The sequence below is a fragment of the Oncorhynchus keta genome, unplaced genomic scaffold (assembly GCF_023373465.1).
Source record: "Oncorhynchus keta strain PuntledgeMale-10-30-2019 unplaced genomic scaffold, Oket_V2 Un_contig_5548_pilon_pilon, whole genome shotgun sequence".
NCBI lineage: Eukaryota > Metazoa > Chordata > Actinopteri > Salmoniformes > Salmonidae > Oncorhynchus > Oncorhynchus keta.
The window spans coordinates 94,263-116,150 of NW_026288360.1; the positions used below are offsets into that span (position 1 = coordinate 94,263).

At 41.3% G+C, this 21,888-nt stretch overlaps 1 protein-coding gene and 2 long non-coding RNA genes across 53 annotated transcripts in view; 2 read left to right on the forward strand and 1 right to left on the reverse strand.

Moving 5' to 3' along the window:
- LOC127925422 (uncharacterized) overlaps positions 1–14,621 on the reverse strand; it is a 29,704-nt gene extending 15,083 nt beyond the window's left edge. For 6 of the 39 annotated variants that reach the window (XR_008120926.1, XR_008120927.1, XR_008120920.1 and 3 more), the window contains exons 1-2: positions 13,531–14,621; positions 10,649–10,784 (exon numbers count right to left, since the gene is read on the reverse strand). This is a non-coding gene — a long non-coding RNA (uncharacterized LOC127925422). Of the gene's footprint in view, positions 1–2,311; positions 2,471–6,341; positions 6,416–9,911; positions 10,032–10,648; positions 10,785–13,022 lie in introns of those variants that run through there. The other 33 variants (XR_008120902.1, XR_008120900.1, XR_008120901.1 and 30 more) reach the window with 28 other exon arrangements.
- The window catches only part of LOC127925421 (solute carrier family 15 member 1-like), a 72,913-nt gene extending 57,955 nt beyond the window's left edge, over positions 1–14,958 (forward strand). Inside the window, exons 8-9 of the mRNA XM_052510289.1 lie at positions 14,628–14,711; positions 14,849–14,958. Of these exons, the coding sequence (XP_052366249.1) occupies positions 14,628–14,711; positions 14,849–14,943 (179 nt within the window). The 3' untranslated portion in view covers positions 14,944–14,958. The remainder of the gene's footprint in view (positions 1–14,627; positions 14,712–14,848) is intronic.
- Positions 14,959–15,126: 168 nt separating this feature from the next.
- Positions 15,127–21,781, forward strand: LOC127925423 (uncharacterized). Of its 13 annotated transcripts, none has more exons than XR_008120937.1 (9): positions 15,127–15,387; positions 15,664–15,997; positions 16,865–16,967; positions 17,105–17,589; positions 18,521–18,656; positions 19,168–19,398; positions 20,123–20,399; positions 20,640–20,812; positions 21,713–21,781. It is a non-coding gene; the product is annotated as an uncharacterized LOC127925423 (long non-coding RNA). The 13 variants fall into 13 exon arrangements; XR_008120944.1 differs by having other exon boundaries at positions 15,664–15,837; XR_008120941.1 differs by lacking the exon at positions 15,127–15,387 and adding an exon at positions 15,589–15,628.
- The last annotated feature ends 107 nt before the right edge of the window (positions 21,782–21,888 follow it).

Genomic DNA, 21,888 nt, shown 5'->3' on the forward strand with positions numbered 1-21,888 from the left:
AACCCTAAACTAACACAATGCCTGGTCAGACTTGACATTACTAACCCTAAACTAACACAATACCTGGTCAGACTTGACCTACTAACCCTAAACTAACACAACGCCTGGTCAGACTTTACATTACTAACCCTAAACTAACACAATGCCTGGTCAGACTTGACATTACTAACCCTAAACTAACACAACGCCTGGTCAGACTTGACTACTACTAACCCTAAACTAACACAACGCCTGGTCAGACTTTACATTACTAACCCTAAACTAACACAACGCCTGGTCAGACTTGACTATTACTAACCCTAAACTAACACAACGCCTGGTCAGACTTGACATTACTAACCCTAAACTAACACAACGCCTGGTCAGACTTTACATTACTAACCCTAAACTAACAGCCTGGTCAGACTTGACATTACTAACCCTAAACTAACACAATACCTGGTCAGACTTTACATTACTAACCCTAAACTAACACAATGCCTGGTCAGACTTGACATTACTAACCCTAAACTAACACAATGCCTGGTCAGACTTGACATTACTAACCCTAAACTAACACAACGCCTGGTCAGACTTGACTACTACTAACCCTAAACTAACACAATGCCTGGTCAGACTTGACATTACTAACCCTAAACTAACACAATGCCTGGTCAGACTTTACATTACTAACCCTAAACTAACACAACGCCTGGTCAGACTTGACATTACTAACCCTAAACTAACACAATGCCTGGTCAGACTTGACTACTACTAACCCTAAACTAACACAATGCCTGGTCAGACTTGACATTACTAACCCTAAACTAACACAATGCCTGGTCAGACTTGACATTACTAACCCTAAACTAACACAATACCTGGTCAGACTTGACATTACTAACCATAAACTAACACAATACCTGGTCAGACTTGACTACTACTAACCCTAAACTAACACAACGCCTGGTCAGACTTTACATTACTAACCCTAAACTAACACAATGCCTGGTCAGACCTGACTACTACTAACCCTAAACTAACACAACGCCTGGTCAGACTTGACTACTACTAACCCTAAACTAACACAACGCCTGGTCAGACTTTACATTACTAACCCTAAACTATGACAATACCTGGTCAGACCTGACTACTACTAACCCTAAACTAACACAACGCCTGTTCAGATCTGACTACTACTAACCCTAAACTAACACAATGCCTGTTCAGACTTGACATTACTAACCCTAAACTAACACAACGCCTGGTCAGACCTGACTACTACTAACCCTAAACTAACACAACGCCTGGTCAGACCTAACATTACTAACCCTAAACTAACACAATGCCTGGTCAGACTTGACATTATTAACCCTAAACTAACACAATGCCTGGTCAGACTTGACATTACTAACCCTAAACTAACACAACGCCTGGTCAGACTTGACTACTACTAACCCTAAACTAACACAACGCCTGGTCAGACTTTACATTACTAACCCTAAACTAACACAACGCCTGGTCAGACCTGACTACTACTAACCCTAAACTAACACAACGCCTGGTCAGACTTGACTTACTAACCCTAAACTAACACAACGCCTGGTCAGACTTTACATTACTAACCCTAAACTAACACAATACCTGGTCAGACCTGACTACTACTAACCCTAAACTAACACAATGCCTGGTCAGACTTGACATTACTAACCCTAAACTAACACAATGCCTGGTCAGACTTTACATTACTAACCCTAAACTAACACAACGCCTGGTCAGACTTGACTACTACTAACCCTAAACTAACACAATACCTGGTCAGACTTTACATTACTAACCCTAAACTAACACAATACCTGGTCAGACTTTACATTACTAACCCTAAACTAACACAACGCCCGGTCAGACCTGACTACTACTAACCCTAAACTAACACAATGCCTGGTCAGACTTGACATTACTAACCCTAAACTAACACAACGCCTGGTCAGACCTGACTACTACTAACCCTAAACTAACACAATGCCTGGTCAGACCTGACTACTACTAACCCTAAACTAACACAATGCCTGGTCAGACTTTACATTACTAACCCTAAACTAACACAACGCCTGGTCAGACTTTACATTACTAACCCTAAACTAACACAACGCCCGGTCAGACCTGACTACTACTAACCCTAAACTAACACAATGCCTGGTCAGACTTGACATTACTAACCCTAAACTAACACAACGCCTGGTCAGACTTTACATTACTAACCCTAAACTAACACAATGCCTGGTCAGACTTGACATTACTAACCCTAAACTAACACAATGCCTGGTCAGACTTTACATTACTAACCCTAAACTAACACAACGCCTGGTCAGACTTTACATTACTAACCCTAAACTAACACAACGCCTGGTCAGACTTTACATTACTAACCCTAAACTAACACAATGCCTGGTCAGACCTGACTACTACTAACCCTAAACTAACACAATACCTGGTCAGACTTGACATTACTAACCCTAAACTAACACAACGCCTGGTCAGACTTGACTATTACTAACCCTAAACTAACACAACGCCTGGTCAGACCTGACTACTACTAACCCTAAACTAACACAATGCCTGGTCAGACTTGACATTACTAACCCTAAACTAACACAATACCTGGTCAGACTTGACATTACTAACCCTAAACTAACACAATACCTGGTCAGACTTGACTACTACTAACCCTAAACTAACACAACGCCTGGTCAGACTTTACATTACTAACCCTAAACTAACACAATGCCTGGTCAGACCTGACTACTACTAACCCTAAACTAATACAACGCCTGGTCAGACTTGACTACTACTAACCCTAAACTAACACAACGCCTGGTCAGACTTTACATTACTAACCCTAAACTAACACAACGCCTGGTCAGACCTGACTACTACTAACCCTAAACTAACACAATGCCTGGTCAGACTTTACATTACTAACCCTAAACTAACACAATGCCTGGTCAGACTTTACATTACTAACCCTAAACTAACACAACGCCTGGTCAGACCTGACTACTACTAACCCTAAACTAACACAATGCCTGGTCAGACTTTACATTACTAACCCTAAACTAACACAATGCCTGGTCAGACTTTACATTACTAACCCTAAACTAACACAACGCCTGGTCAGACTTTACATTACTAACCCTAAACTAACACAATGCCTGGTCAGACTTGACATTACTAACCCTAAACTAACACAATGCCTGGTCAGACTTTACATTACTAACCCTAAACTAACACAACGCCTGGTCAGACTTTACATTACTAACCCTAAACTAACACAATACCTGGTCAGACTTGACTACTACTAACCCTAAACTAACACAATACCTGGTCAGACTTTACATTACTAACCCTAAACTAACACAACGCCTGGTCAGACTTACATTACTAACCCTAAACTAACAAACGCCTGGTCAGACTTTACATTACTAACCCTAAACTAACACAATACCTGGTCAGACCTGACTACTACTAACCCTAAACTAACACAATGCCTGGTCAGACTTGACATTACTAACCCTAAACTAACACAACGCCTGGTCAGACTTGACTACTACTAACCCTAAACTAACACAATGCCTGGTCAGACTTGACATTACTAACCCTAAACTAACACAATGCCTGGTCAGACTTGACATTACTAACCCTAAACTAACACAATACCTGGTCAGACTTGACATTACTAACCCTAAACTAACACAATACCTGGTCAGACTTGACTACTACTAACCCTAAACTAACACAACGCCTGGTCAGACTTTACATTACTAACCCTAAACTAACACAATGCCTGGTCAGACCTGACTACTACTAACCCTAAACTAATACAACGCCTGGTCAGACTTGACTACTACTAACCCTAAACTAACACAACGCCTGGTCAGACTTTACATTACTAACCCTAAACTCACAAACCACAACCCTAAACTAACACAATACCTGGTCAGACTTGACATTACTAACCCTAAACTAACACAATGCCTGGTCAGACACATTACTAACCCCTAACACAACGCCTGGTCAGACTTGACTACTACTAACCCTAAACTAACACAATGCCTGGTCAGACTTGACATTACTAACCCTAAACTAACACAATGCCTGGTCAGACTTGACATTACTAACCCTAAACTAACACAACGCCTGGTCAGACCTGACTACTACTAACCCTAAACTAACACAATGCCTGGTCAGACTTTACATTACTAACCCTAAACTAACACAACGCCTGGTCAGACCTGACTACTACTAACCCTAAACTAACACAATGCCTGGTCAGACTTGACTACTACTAACCCTAAACTAACACAATGCCTGGTCAGACCTGACTACTACTAACCCTAAACTAACACAATGCCTGGTCAGACTTTACATTACTAACCCTAAACTAACACAATGCCTGGTCAGACCTGACTACTACTAACCCTAAACTAACACAATGCCTGGTCAGACTTTACATTACTAACCCTAAACTAACACAACGCCTGGTCAGACTTTACATTACTAACCCTAAACTAACACAATGCCTGGTCAGACTTGACATTACTAACCCTAAACTAACACAAACCTGGTCAGACTTTACATTACTAACCCTAAACTAACACAACGCCTGGTCAGACTTTACATTACTAACCCTAAACTAACACAACGCCTGGTCAGACTTTACACTAACCCTAAACTAACACAATACCTGGTCAGACCTGACTACTACTAACCCTAAACTAACACAATGCCTGGTCAGACTTGACATTACTAACCCTAAACTAACACAACGCCTGGTCAGACTTGACTACTACTAACCCTAAACTAACACAACGCCTGGTCAGACTTGACATTACTAACCCTAAACTAACACAATGCCTGGTCAGACTTGACATTACTAACCCTAAACTAACACAACGCCTGGTCAGACTTGACATTACTAACCCTAAACTAACACAACGCCTGGTCAGACTTGACTACTACTAACCCTAAACTAACACAACGCCTGGTCAGACTTTACATTACTAACCCTAAACTAACACAACGCCTGGTCAGACTTGACTACTACTAACCCTAAACTAACACAACGCCTGGTCAGACCTGACTACTACTAACCCTAAACTAACACAACGCCTGGTCAGACTTTACATTACTAACCCTAAACTAACACAACGCCTGGTCAGACCTGACTTACTAACCCTAAACTAACACAATACCTGGTCAGACTTGACATTACTAACCCTAAACTAACACAATGCCTGGTCAGACTTTACATTACTAACCCTAAACTAACACAACGCCTGGTCAGACTTGACTACTACTAACCCTAAACTAACACAATGCCTGGTCAGACTTGACATTACTAACCCTAAACTAACACAATGCCTGGTCAGACTTGACTACTACTAACCCTAAACTAACACAACGCCTGGTCAGACTTTACATTACTAACCCTAAACTAACACAACGCCTGGTCAGACTTGACATTACTAACCCTAAACTAACACAATGCCTGGTCAGACTTTACATTACTAACCCTAAACTAACACAATGCCTGGTCAGACTTGACATTACTAACCCTAAACTAACACAATGCCTGGTCAGACTTTACATTACTAACCCTAAACTAACACAATACCTGGTCAGACTTGACATTACTAACCCTAAACTAACACAACGCCTGGTCAGACCTGACTACTACTAACCCTAAACTAACACAACGCCTGGTCAGACTTTACATTACTAACCCTAAACTAACACAATGCCTGGTCAGACTTGACTACTACTAACCCTAAACTAACACAACGCCTGGTCAGACTTAACTACTAACCCTAAACTAACACAACGCCTGGTCAGACTTTACATTACTAACCCTAAACTATCACAATACCTGGTCAGACCTGACTACTACTAACCCTAAACTAACACAATACCTGGTCAGACTTGACATTACTAACCCTAAACTAACACAATGCCTGGTCAGACTTTACATTACTAACCCTAAACTAACACAACGCCTGGTCAGACTTGACTACTACTAACCCTAAACTAACACAATGCCTGGTCAGACTTGACATTACTAACCCTAAACTAACACAATACCTGGTCAGACTTTACATTACTAACCCTAAACTAACACAACGCCTGGTCAGACCTGACTACTACTAACCCTAAACTAACACAATGCCTGGTCAGACCTGACTACTACTAACCCTAAACTAACACAATGCCTGGTCAGACTTGACTACTACTAACCCTAAACTAACACAATGCCTGGTCAGACCTGACTACTACTAACCCTAAACTAACACAATGCCTGGTCAGACTTTACATTACTAACCCTAAACTAACACAACGCCTGGTCAGACTTTACATTACTAACCCTAAACTAACACAATACCTGGTCAGACTTTACATTACTAACCCTAAACTAACACAATGCCTGGTCAGACTTTACATTACTAACCCTAAACTAACACAACGCCTGGTCAGACTTTACATTACTAACCCTAAACTAACACAATGCCTGGTCAGACTTGACATTACTAACCCTAAACTAACACAATGCCTGGTCAGACTTTACATTACTAACCCTAAACTAACACAATGCCTGGTCAGACTTTACATTACTAACCCTAAACTAACACAACGCCTGGTCAGACTTTACATTACTAACCCTAAACTAACACAATACCTGGTCAGACCTGACTACTACTAACCCTAAACTAACACAATGCCTGGTCAGACTTTACATTACTAACCCTAAACTAACACAACGCCTGGTCAGACTTGACATTACTAACCCTAAACTAACACAATGCCTGGTCAGACTTGACATTACTAACCCTAAACTAACACAATGCCTGGTCAGACTTGACATTACTAACCCTAAACTAACACAATACCTGGTCAGACTTGACATTACTAACCCTAAACTAACACAATACCTGGTCAGACTTGACTACTACTAACCCTAAACTAACACAACGCCTGGTCAGACTTTACATTACTAACCCTAAACTAACACAATGCCTGGTCAGACCTGACTACTACTAACCCTAAACTAATACAACGCCTGGTCAGACTTGACTACTACTAACCCTAAACTAACACAACGCCTGGTCAGACTTTACATTACTAACCCTAAACTAACACAATACCTGGTCAGACTGACTACTACTAACCCTAAACTAACACAACGCCTGGTCAGACTTGACACTACTAACCCTAAACTAACACAATGCCTGGTCAGACTTACATTACTAACCCTAAACTAACACAACGCCTGGTCAGACTTGACTACTACTAACCCTAAACTAACACAATGCCTGGTCAGACTTGACATTACTAACCCTAAACAACACAATGCCTGGTCAGACTTTACATTACTAACCCTAAACTAACACAACGCCTGGTCAGAACATTACTAACCCTAAACTAACACAATGCCTGGTCAGACTTGACATTACTAACCCTAAACTAACACAATGCCTGGTCAGACTTTACATTACTAACCCTAAACTAACACAACGCCTGGTCAGACTTACATTACTAACCCTAAACTAACACAATGCCTGGTCAGACTTGACATTACTAACCCTAAACTAACACAATACCTGGTCAGACTTTACATTACTAACCCTAAACTAACACAATGCCTGGTCAGACTTTACATTACTAACCCTAAACTAACACAACGCCTGGTCAGACTTTACATTACTAACCCTAAACTAACACAATACCTGGTCAGACCTGACTACTACTAACCCTAAACTAACACAATGCCTGGTCAGACTTGACATTACTAACCCTAAACTAACACAACGCCTGGTCAGACTTGACTACTACTAACCCAACTAACACAATGCCTGGTCAGACTTTACATTACTAACCCTAAACTAACACAATGCCTGGTCAGACTTGACATTACTAACCCTAAACTAACACAATACCTGGTCAGACTTGACATTACTAACCCTAAACTAACACAACGCCTGGTCAGACTTGACTACTACTAACCCTAAACTAACACAACGCCTGGTCAGACTTTACATTACTAACCCTAAACTAACACAATGCCTGGTCAGACTTGACTACTACTAACCCTAAACTAACACAACGCCCTGACTACTACTAACCCTAAACTAACACAACGCCTGGTCAGACTTACATTACTAACCCTAAACTAACACAACGCCTGGTCAGACTGACTACTACTAACCCTAAACTAACACAATACCTGGTCAGACTGACATTACTAACCCTAAACTAACACAATGCCTGGTCAGACTTTACATTACTAACCCTAAACTAACACAACGCCTGGTCAGACTTGACTACTACTAACCCTAAACTAACACAATGCCTGGTCAGACTTGACATTACTAACCCTAAACTAACACAATGCCTGGTCAGACTTTACATTACTAACCCTAAACTAACACAACGCCTGGTCAGACTTGACATTACTAACCCTAAACTAACACAACGCCTGGTCAGACTTGACATTACTAACCCTAAACTAACACAATGCCTGGTCAGACTTGACTACTACTAACCCTAAACTAACACAATGCCTGGTCAGACTTGACTACTACTAACCCTAAACTAACACAATGCCTGGTCAGACCTGACTACTACTAACCCTAAACTAACACAATGCCTGGTCAGACTTTACATTACTAACCCTAAACTAACACAATACCTGGTCAGACCTGACTACTACTAACCCTAAACTAACACAATGCCTGGTCAGACTTTACATTACTAACCCTAAACTAACACAACGCCTGGTCAGACTTTACATTACTAACCCTAAACTAACACAATGCCTGGTCAGACTTGACATTACTAACCCTAAACTAACACAATACCTGGTCAGACTTTACATTACTAACCCTAAACTAACACAACGCCTGGTCAGACTTTACATTACTAACCCTAAACTAACACAACGCCTGGTCAGACTTTACATTACTAACCCTAAACTAACACAATACCTGGTCAGACTGACTACTACTAACCCTAAACTAACACAATGCCTGGTCAGACTTGACATTACTAACCCTAAACTAACACAACGCCTGGTCAGACTTGACATACTACTAACCCTAAACTAACACAATGCCTGGTCAGACTTGACATTACTAACCCTAAACTAACACAATGCCTGGTCAGACTTGACATTACTAACCCTAAACTAACACAATACCTGGTCAGACTTGACATTACTAACCCTAAACTAACACAATACCTGGTCAGACTTGACTACTACTAACCCTAAACTAACACAACGCCTGGTCAGACTTTACATTACTAACCCTAAACTAACACAATGCCTGGTCAGACCTGACTACTACTAACCCTAAACTAACACAACGCCTGGTCAGACTTGACTACTACTAACCCTAAACTAACACAACGCCTGGTCAGACTTTACATTACTAACCCTAAACTATCACAACGCCTGGTCAGACCTGACTACTACTAACCCTAAACTAACACAATACCTGGTCAGACTTGACATTACTAACCCTAAACTAACACAATGCCTGGTCAGACTTTACATTACTAACCCTAAACTAACACAACGCCTGGTCAGACTTGACTACTACTAACCCTAAACTAACACAATGCCTGGTCAGACTTGACATTACTAACCCTAAACTAACACAATGCCTGGTCAGACTTTACATTACTAACCCTAAACTAACACAACGCCTGGTCAGTACATTACTAACCCTAAACTAACACAATGCCTGGTCAGACTTGACATTACTAACCCTAAACTAACACAATGCCTGGTCAGACTTTACATTACTAACCCTAAACTAACACAACGCCTGGTCAGACTTTACATTACTAACCCTAAACTAACACAATGCCTGGTCAGAACATTACTAACCCTAAACTAACACAATACCTGGTCAGACTTGACATTACTAACCCTAAACTAACACAACGCCTGGTCAGACTTTACATTACTAACCCTAAACTAACACAACGCCTGGTCAGACCTACTAACCCTAAACTAACACAATGCCTGGTCAGACTTGACTACTACTAACCCTAAACTAACACAATGCCTGGTCAGACTGACTTACTAACCCTAAACTAACACAATGCCTGGTCAGACTTTACATTACTAACCCTAAACTAACACAATACCTGGTCAGACTTGACATTACTAACCCTAAACTAACACAACGCCTGGTCAGACTTTACATTACTAACCCTAAACTAACACAACGCCTGGTCAGACTTTACATTACTAACCCTAAACTAACACAACGCCTGGTCAGACTTTACATTACTAACCCTAAACTAACACAACGCCTGGTCAGACTTGACTACTACTAACCCTAAACTAACACAATGCCTGGTCAGACCTGACTACTACTAACCCTAAACTAACACAATGCCTGGTCAGACTTGACATTACTAACCCTAAACTAACACAATACCTGGTCAGACCTGACTACTACTAACCCTAAACTAACACAATGCCTGGTCAGACTTGACATTACTAACCCTAAACTAACACAACGCCTGGTCAGACTTGACTACTACTAACCCTAAACTAACACAATGCCTGGTCAGACTTGACATTACTAACCCTAAACTAACACAATACCTGGTCAGACTTTACATTACTAACCCTAAACTAACACAACGCCTGGTCAGACTTTACATTACTAACCCTAAACTAACACAACGCCTGGTCAGACTTTACATTACTAACCCTAAACTAACACAATACCTGGTCAGACCTGACTACTACTAACCCTAAACTAACACAATGCCTGGTCAGACTTGACATTACTAACCCTAAACTAACACAACGCCTGGTCAGACTTGACTACTACTAACCCTAAACTAACACAACGCCTGGTCAGACTTAACATTACTAACCCTAAACTAACACAATGCCTGGTCAGACTTGACATTACTAACCCTAAACTAACACAATGCCTGGTCAGACTTGACATTACTAACCCTAAACTAACACAATACCTGGTCAGACTTGACTACTACTAACCCTAAACTAACACAACGCCTGGTCAGACTTTACATTACTAACCCTAAACTAACACAATGCCTGGTCAGACCTGACTACTACTAACCCTAAACTAACACAACGCCTGGTCAGACTTGACTACTACTAACCCTAAACTAACACAACGCCTGGTCAGACTTTACATTACTAACCCTAAACTATCACAATACCTGGTCAGACCTGACTACTACTAACCCTAAACTAACACAATACCTGGTCAGACTTGACATTACTAACCCTAAACTAACACAATGCCTGGTCAGACTTACATTACTAACCCTAAACTAACACAACGCCTGGTCAGACTTGACTACTACTAACCCTAAACTAACACAATGCCTGGTCAGACTTACTACTAACCCTAAACTAACACAATGCCTGGTCAGACTTTACATTACTAACCCTAAACTAACACAACGCCTGGTCAGACTTTACATTACTAACCCTAAACTAACACAATGCCTGGTCAGACTTTACATTACTAACCCTAAACTAACACAACGCCTGGTCAGACTTTACATTACTAACCCTAAACTAACACAATGCCTGGTCAGACTTTACATTACTAACCCTAAACTAACACAATGCCTGGTCAGACTTGACATTACTAACCCTAAACTAACACAATACCTGGTCAGACTTTACATTACTAACCCTAAACTAACACAACGCCTGGTCAGACTTTACATTACTAACCCTAAAATAACACAATGCCTGGTCAGACTTGACATTACTAACCCTAAACTAACACAATGCCTGGTCAGACCTGACTACTACTAACCCTAAACTAACACAATACCTGGTCAGACTTTACATTACTAACCCTAAACTAACACAACGCCTGGTCAGACCTGACTACTACTAACCCTAAACTAACACAATGCCTGGTCAGACTTGACATTACTAACCCTAAACTAACACAATGCCTGGTCAGACTTGACATTACTAACCCTAAACTAACACAATACCTGGTCAGACTTGACATTACTAACCCTAAACTAACACAATACCTGGTCAGACTTGACTACTACTAACCCTAAACTAACACAACGCCTGGTCAGACTTTACATTACTAACCCTAAACTAACACAATGCCTGGTCAGACCTGACTACTACTAACCCTAAACTAACACAACGCCTGGTCAGACTTGACCTACTAACCCTAAACTAACACAACGCCTGGTCAGACTTTACATTACTAACCCTAAACTAACACAATACCTGGTCAGACCTGACTACTACTAACCCTAAACTAACACATACCTGGTCAGACTTGACATTACTAACCCTAAACTAACACAATGCCTGGTCAGACTTTACATTACTAACCCTAAACTAACACAACGCCTGGTCAGACTTGACTACTACTAACCCTAAACTAACACAATGCCTGGTCAGACTTGACATTACTAACCCTAAACTAACACAATGCCTGGTCAGACTTTACATTACTAACCCTAAACTAACACAACGCCTGGTCAGACTTGACACTACTAACCCTAAACTAACACAATGCCTGGTCAGACTTGACATTACTAACCCTAAACTAACACAATGCCTGGTCAGACCTGACTACTACTAACCCTAAACTAACACAATACCTGGTCAGACTTGACTACTACTAACCCTAAACTAACACAATGCCTGGTCAGACCTGACTACTACTAACCCTAAACTAACACAATGCCTGGTCAGACTTTACATTACTAACCCTAAACTAACACAATACCTGGTCAGACCTGACTACTACTAACCCTAAACTAACACAATGCCTGGTCAGACTTTACATTACTAACCCTAAACTAACACAACGCCTGGTCAGACTTTACATTACTAACCCTAAACTAACACAATGCCTGGTCAGACTTGACTACTACTAACCCTAAACTAACACAATGCCTGGTCAGACTTGACATTACTAACCCTAAACTAACACAACGCCTGGTCAGACTTTACATTACTAACCCTAAACTAACACAACGCCTGGTCAGACTTGACTACTAATAACCCTAAACTAACACAATACCTGGTCAGACTTAACATTACTAACCCTAAACTAACACAACGCCCGGTCAGACCTGACTACTACTAACCCTAAACTAACACAATGCCTGGTCAGACTTGACATTACTAACCCTAAACTAACACAATGCCTGGTCAGACTTGACATTACTAACCCTAAACTAACACAACGCCTGGTCAGACCTGACTACTACTAACCCTAAACTAACACAATGCCTGGTCAGACCTGACTACTACTAACCCTAAACTAACACAATACCTGGTCAGACTTTACATTACTAACCCTAAACTAACACAATACCTGTTCAGACTTTACATTACTAACCCTAAACTAACACAACGCCTGGTCAGACTTTACATTACTTACCCTAAACTAACACAATACCTGGTCAGACTTTACATTACTAACCCTAAACTAACACAACGCCTGGTCAGACTTTACATTACTAACCCTAAACTAACACAACGCCTGGTCAGACTTTACATTACTAACCCTAAACTAACACAACGCCTGGTCAGACCTGACTACTACTAACCCTAAACTAACACAATACCTGGTCAGACCTGACTACTACTAACCCTAAACTAACACAATACCTGTTCAGACTTTACATTACTAACCCTAAACTAACACAACGCCTGGTCAGACTTTACATTACTTACCCTAAACTAACACAATACCTGGTCAGACTTGACATTACTAACCCTAAACTAACACAACGCCTGGTCAGACTTTACATTACTAACCCTAAACTAACACAACGCCTGGTCAGACTTTACATTACTAACCCTAAACTAACACAACGCCTGGTCAGACCTGACTACTACTAACCCTAAACTAACACAACGCCTGGTCAGACCTGACTATGGTTATGCCTGGTCAGACCTGACTATGGTTATGCCCGGTCAGACCTGACTATGGTTATGCCTGGTCAGACCTGACTATGGTTATGCCCGGTCAGACCTGACTATGGTTATGCCTGGTCAGACCTGACTATGGTTATGCCCGGTCAGACCTGACTATGGTTATGCCCGGTCAGACCTGACTATGGTTATGCCCGGTCAGACCTGACTATGGTTATGCCCGGTCAGACCTGACTATGGTTATGCCTGGTCAGACCTGACTATGGTTATGCCTGGTCAGACCTGACTATGGTTATGCCTGGTCAGACCTGACTATGGTTATGCCTGGTCAGACCTGACTATGGTTATGCCTGGTCAGACCTGACTATGGTTATGCCCGGTCAGACCTGACTATGGTTATGCCTGGTCAGACCTGACTATGGTTATGCCTGGTCAGACCTGACTATGGTTATACCTGGTCAGACCTGACTATGGTTATGCCTGGTCAGACCTGACTATGGTTATGCCTGGTCAGACCTGACTATGGTTATGCCTGGTCAGACTTTACATTACTAACCCTAAACTAACACAACGCCTGGTCAGACCTGACTATGGTTATGCCTGTGCAATAGGGCCAGTTCCTTCATCCAATAGCGCAGTGAGCCAGAAGCATGTGTGTTCCCTCCTCCAGGCCAGGAGTGTGGTATCCACTCCCAACAGAAGTGTTATCCTCTGGCCTTCGGCGTCCCTGCAGCCCTCATGGTGGTGGCTCTCAGTGAGTACTGTTACCACTACATGGAGGAGCTTCCTTCCTCTCCTTGCCTCTATCAACCAGCACTATTGATCTGAACTCTGTCTCTGTCTAGTTAACAGTAAGTAAGTAGTAACAGAGGTCTTTCTGTGTTTCCACAGTCGTGTTCATTATGGGCAGTGGCATGTACAACAAGACTGCTCCTAAAGGCAACATTATGCTGGAGGTCTGCAAGTGTATCGGGGTAAGAGTCTAATAACATACAGACAGTAAGGAGGTACAACAAGACTGCTCCTAAAGGTTAGACAGTCTAGTAGCATACAGACAGTAAGGAGGTTAGACAGTCTAATAACATACAGACAGTAAGGAGGTACAACAAGACTGCTCCTAAAGGCAACATTACGCTGGAGGTCTGCAAGTGTATCGGGGTAAGAGTCTAGTAACATACAGACAGTAAGGGGTAAGACAGTCTAATAACATACAGACAGTAAGGGGTAAGACAGTCTAATAACATACAGACAGTAAGGGATGAGACAGTCTAGTAACATACAGACAGTAAGGGATGAGACAGTCTAGTAACATACAGACAGTAAGGAGGTAAGACAGTCTAATAACATACAGACAGTAAGGAGGTAAGACAGTCTAGTAGCATACAGACAGTAAGGGGTGAGACAGTCTAATAACATACAGACAGTAAGGGGTGAGACAGTCTAGTAACATACAGACAGTAAGGGATGAGACAGTCTAGTAACATACAGACAGTAAGGGTTAAGACAGTCTAATAACATACAGACAGTAAGGAGGTAAGACAGTCTAATAACATACAGACAGTAAGGAGGTTAGACAGTCTAGTAACATACAGACAGTAAGGAGGTAAGACAGTCTGATAACATACAGACAGTAAGGGGTGAGACAGTCTAATAACATACAGACAGTAAGGGGTGAGACAGTCTAGTAACATAGAGACAGTAAGGAGGTTAGACAGTCTAATAACATACAGACAGTAAGGAGGTTAGACAGTCTAGTAACATACAGACAGTAAGGGGTGAGACAGTCTAGTAGCATACAGACAGTAAGGAGGTAAGACAGTCTAGTAGCATACAGACAGTAAGGAGGTAAGACAGTCTAATAACATACAGACAGTAAGGAGGTACAAAAAGACTGCTCCTAAAGGCAACATTACGCTGGAGGTCTGCAAGTGTATCGGGGTAAGAGTCTAGTAACATACAGACAGTAAGGGGTGAGACAGTCTAGTAGCATACAGACAGTAAGGAGGTAAGACAGTCTAATAACATACAGACAGTAAGGAGGTAAGACAGTCTAATAACATACAGACAGTAAGGGTTAAGACAGTCTAGTAGCATACAGACAGTAAGGGATGAGACAGTCTAGTAACATACAGACAGTAAGGGATAAGACAGTCTAGTAACATACAGACAGTAAGGGATGAGACAGTCTAGTAACATACAGACAGTAAGGGGTAAGACAGTCTAGTAACATACAGACAGTAAGGGATGAGACAGTCTAATAACATACAGACAGTAAGGAGGTTAGACAGTCTAGTAGCATACAGACAGTAAGGGATGAGACAGTCTAGTAACATACAGACAGTAAGGGATGCAGTCTAATAGACAGTCTAATAACATACAGACAGTAAGGAGGTAAGACAGTCTAATAACATACAGACAGTAAGGAGGTAAGACAGTCTAATAACATACAGACAGTAAGGGGTAAGACAGTCTAGTAGCATACAGACAGTAAGGGGTGAGACAGTCTAGTAACATACAGACAGTAAGGGATGAGACAGTCTAATAACATACAGACAGTAAGGGATGAGACAGTCTAGTAACATACAGACAGTAAGGGATGAGACAGTCTAGTAACATACAGACAGTAAGGAGGTAAGACAGTCTAATAACATACAGACAGTAAGGAGGTAAGACAGTCTAGTAGCATACAGACAGTAAGGGGTGAGACAGTCTAATAACATACAGACAGTAAGGGGTGAGACAGTCTAATAACATACAGACAGTAAGGGATGAGACAGTCTAGTAACATACAGACAGTAAGGGGTAAGACAGTCTAATAACATACAGACAGTAAGGAGGTAAGACAGTCTAGTAGCATACAGACAGTAAGGAGGTAAGACAGTCTAGTAGCATACAGACAGTAAGGAGGTAAGACAGTCTAGTAGCATACAGACAGTAAGGGATGAGACAGTCTAGTAACATACAGACAGTAAGGGATGAGACAGTCTAATAACATACAGACAGTAAGGAGGTTAGACAGTCTAGTAACATACAGACAGTAAGGGGTAAGACAGTCTAGTAGCATACAGACAGTAAGGGATGAGACAGTCTAGTAACATACAGACAGTAAGGGATGAGACAGTCTAATAACATACAGACAGTAAGGAGGTAAGACAGTCTAATAACATACAGACAGTAAGGAGGTAAGACAGTCTAGTAGCATACAGACAGTAAGGAGGTAAGACAGTCTAGTAGCATACAGACAGTAAGGAGGTTAGACAGTCTAATAACATACAGACAGTAAGGAGGTTAGACAGTCTAATAACATAGAGACAGTAAGGAGGTAAGACAGTCTAATAACATACAGACAGTAAGGAGGTAAGACAGTCTAGTAGCATACAGACAGTAAGGGATGAGACAGTCTAGTAACATACAGACAGTAAGGGATGAGACAGTCTAATAACATACAGACAGTAAGGGATGAGACAGTCTAGTAGCATACAGACAGTAAGGAGGTAAGACAGTCTAATATCATACAGACAGTAAGGAGGTTAGACAGTCTAATAACATACAGACAGTAAGGGATGAGACAGTCTAGTAACATACAGACAGTAAGGGATGAGACAGTCTAGTAACATACAGACAGTAAGGAGGTTAGACAGTCTAATAACATACAGACAGTAAGGAGGTAAGACAGTCTAGTAACATACAGACAGTAAGGGATGAGACAGTCTAATAACATACAGACAGTAAGGGATGAGACAGTCTAGTAACATACAGACAGTAAGGGATGAGACAGTCTAATAACATACAGACAGTAAGGGATGAGACAGTCTAGTAGCATACAGACAGTAAGGAGGTAAGACAGTCTAATAACATACAGACAGTAAGGAGGTTAGACAGTCTAGTAACATACAGACAGTAAGGGATGAGACAGTCTAGTAACATACAGACAGTAAGGAGGTAAGACAGTCTAATAACATACAGACAGTAAGGAGGTTAGACAGTCTAGTAACATACAGACAGTAAGGGATGAGACAGTCTAATAACATACAGACAGTAAGGGATGAGACAGTCTAGTAACATACAGACAGTAAGGGATGAGACAGTCTAATAACATACAGACAGTAAGGAGGTTAGACAGTCTAATAACATACAGACAGTAAGGAGGTTAGACAGTCTAGTAGCATACAGACAGTAAGGGTTAAGACAGTCTAATAACATACAGACAGTAAGGGATGAGACAGTCTAGTAACATACAGACAGTAAGGGTTAAGACAGTCTAATAACATACAGACAGTAAGGAGGTAAGACAGTCTAGTAACATACAGACAGTAAGGAGGTAAGACAGTCTAGTAACATACAGACAGTAAGGGTTAAGACAGTCTAGTAACATACAGACAGTAAGGGGTGAGACAGTCTAGTAACATACAGACAGTAAGGAGGTAAGACAGTCTAGTAGCATACAGACAGTAAGGAGGTAAGACAGTCTAGTAACATACAGACAGTAAGGAGGTAAGACAGTCTAGTAACATACAGACAGTAAGGGATGAGACAGTCTAGTAACATACAGACAGTAAGGAGGTTAGACAGTCTAGTAACATACAGACAGTAAGGGGTGAGACAGTCTAGTAACATACAGACAGTAAGGGTTAAGACAGTCTAGTAACATACAGACAGTAAGGGTTAAGACAGTCTAGTAACATACAGACAGTAAGGGGTGAGACAGTCTAGTAACATACAGACAGTAAGGAGGTAGACAGTCTCCTAACAGGCAGACATTATGGAGGTAGGTCTGCATACAGACAGTAAGGGGTAACAGTCTAGTAACATACAGACAGTAAGGGGTAAGACAGTCTAATACCATACAGACAGTAAGGAGGTTAGACAGTCTAATAACATACAGACATACAGACAGGGATGAGACAGTCTAGTAACATACAGACAGTAAGGAGGTTAGACAGTCTAGTAACATACAGACAGTAAGGAGGTGAGACAGTCTAGTAACATACAGACAGTAAGGAGGTAAGACAGTCTAGTAGCATACAGACAGTAAGGAGGTAAGACAGTCTAATAACATACAGACAGTAAGGATGAGACAGTCTAGGTAACATACAGACAGTAAGGATGAGACAGTCTAATAACATACAGACAGTAAGGAGGTAAGACAGTCTAGTAACATACAGACAGTAAGGGGTGAGACAGTCTAGTAGCATACAGACAGTAAGGAGGTGAGACAGTCTAGTAACATACAGACAGTAAGGAGGTACAACAAGACTGCTCCTAAAGGCAACATTATGCTGGAGGTCTGCAAGTCTCCTAAAGGCAACATTATGCTGGAGGTCTGCAAGTGTATCGGGGTAAGAGTCTAGTAACATACAGACAGTAAGGGGTGAGACAGTCTAGTAGCATACAGACAGTAAGGAGGTAAGACAGTCTAGTAGCATACAGACAGTAAGGAGGTAAGACAGTCTAGTAGCATACAGACAGTAAGGGATGAGACAGTCTAGTAACATACAGACAGTAAGGGATGAGACAGTCTAGTAACATACAGACAGTAAGGAGGTTAGACAGTCTAGTAACATACAGACAGTAAGGGGTAAGACAGTCTAGTAGCATACAGACAGTAAGGGATGAGACAGTCTAGTAACATACAGACAGTAAGGGATGAGACAGTCTAGTAGCATACAGACAGTAAGGAGGTAAGACAGTCTAATAACATACAGACAGTAAGGGATGAGACAGTCTAGTAACATACAGACAGTAAGGAGGTTAGACAGTCTAATAACATACAGACAGTAAGGAGGTTAGACAGTCTAGTAACATACAGACAGTAAGGGATGAGACAGTCTAGTAACATACAGACAGTAAGAGGTAAGACAGTCAAATACCATACAGACAGTAAGGGATGAGACAGTCTAGTAACATACAGACAGTAAGGGATGAGACAGTCTAGTACCATACAGACAGTAAGGAGGTTAGACAGTCTAGTAACATACAGACAGTAAGGAGGTAAGACAGTCTAGTAACATACAGACAGTAAGGAGGTAAGACAGTCTAGTAACATACAGACAGTAAGGGATGAGACAGTCTAGTAACATACAGACAGTAAGGAGGTAAGACAGTCTAGTAGCATACAGACAGTAAGGAGGTTAGACAGTCTAGTAACATACAGACAGTAAGGAGGTGAGACAGTCTAGTAACATACAGACAGTAAGGGATGAGACAGTCTAGTAGCATACAGACAGTAAGGGATGAGACAGTCTAGTAACATACAGACAGTAAGGAGGTTAGACAGTCTAGTAACATACAGACAGTAAGGAGGTAAGACAGTCTAGTAACATACAGACAGTAAGGAGGTAAGACAGTCTAGTAACATACAGACAGTAAGGGATGAGACAGTCTAGTAGCATACAGACAGTAAGGAGGTTAGACAGTCTAGTAACATACAGACAGTAAGGAGGTTAGACAGTCTAGTAACATACAGACAGTAAGGAGGTTAGACAGTCTAATAACATACAGACAGTAAGGGATGAGACAGTCTAGTAACATACAGACAGTAAGGGATGAGACAGTCTAGTAACATACAGACAGTAAGGGGTAAGACAGTCTAATAACATACAGACAGTAAGGGGTGAGACAGTCTAATAACATACAGACAGTAAGGGATGAGACAGTCTAGTAACATACAGACAGTAAGGAGGTTAGACAGTCTAGTAACATACAGACAGTAAGGGATGAGACAGTCTAGTAGCATACAGACAGTAAGGAGGTAAGACAGTCTAGTAACATACAGACAGTAAGGAGGTAAGACAGTCTAGTAGCATACAGACAGTAAGGGATGAGACAGTCTAGTAGCATACAGACAGTAAGGAGGTTAGACAGTCTAATAACATACAGACAGTAAGGGATGAGACAGTCTAATAACATACAGACAGTAAGGGTTGAGACAGTCTAGTAACATACAGACAGTAAGGAGGTTAGACAGTCTAGTAACATACAGACAGTAAGGAGGTTAGACAGTCTAGTAACATACAGACAGTAAGGAGGTAAGACAGTCTAGTAGCATACAGACAGTAAGGGGTAAGACAGTCTAGTAGCATACAGACAGTAAGGAGGTAAGACAGTCTAGTAACATACAGACAGTAAGGAGGTTAGACAGTCTAGTAACATACAGACAGTAAGGGATGAGACAGTCTAATAACATACAGACAGTAAGGGATGAGACAGTCTAGTAACATACAGACAGTAAGGGATGAGACAGTCTAGTAACATACAGACAGTAAGGAGGTTAGACAGTCTAGTAACATACAGACAGTAAGGAGGTAAGACAGTCTAGTAACATACAGACAGTAAGGAGGTAAGACAGTCTAATAACATACAGACAGTAAGGAGGTAAGACAGTCTAGTAACATACAGACAGTAAGGAGGTAAGACAGTCTAGTAGCATACAGACAGTAAGGAGGTTAGACAGTCTAGTAACATACAGACAGTAAGGGATGAGACAGTCTAATAACATACAGACAGTAAGGAGGTTAGACAGTCTAGTAACATACAGACAGTAAGGGTTAGACAGTCTAGTAACATACAGACAGTAAGGGATGAGACAGTCTAGTAACATACAGACAGTAAGGAGGTAAGACAGTCTAGTAACATACAGACAGTAAGGAGGTTAGACAGTCTAATAACATACAGACAGTAAGGAGGTTAAGACAGTCTAGTAACATACAGACAGTAAGGGATGAGACAGTCTAGTAACATACAGACAGTAAGGAGGTAAGACAGTCTAATAACATACAGACAGTAAGGAGGTAAGACAGTCTAGTAGCATACAGACAGTAAGGAGGTTAGACAGTCTAGTAGCATACAGACAGTAAGGGATGAGACAGTCTAGTAGCATACAGACAGTAAGGGGTAAGACAGTCTAATAACACACAGACAGTAAGGGATGA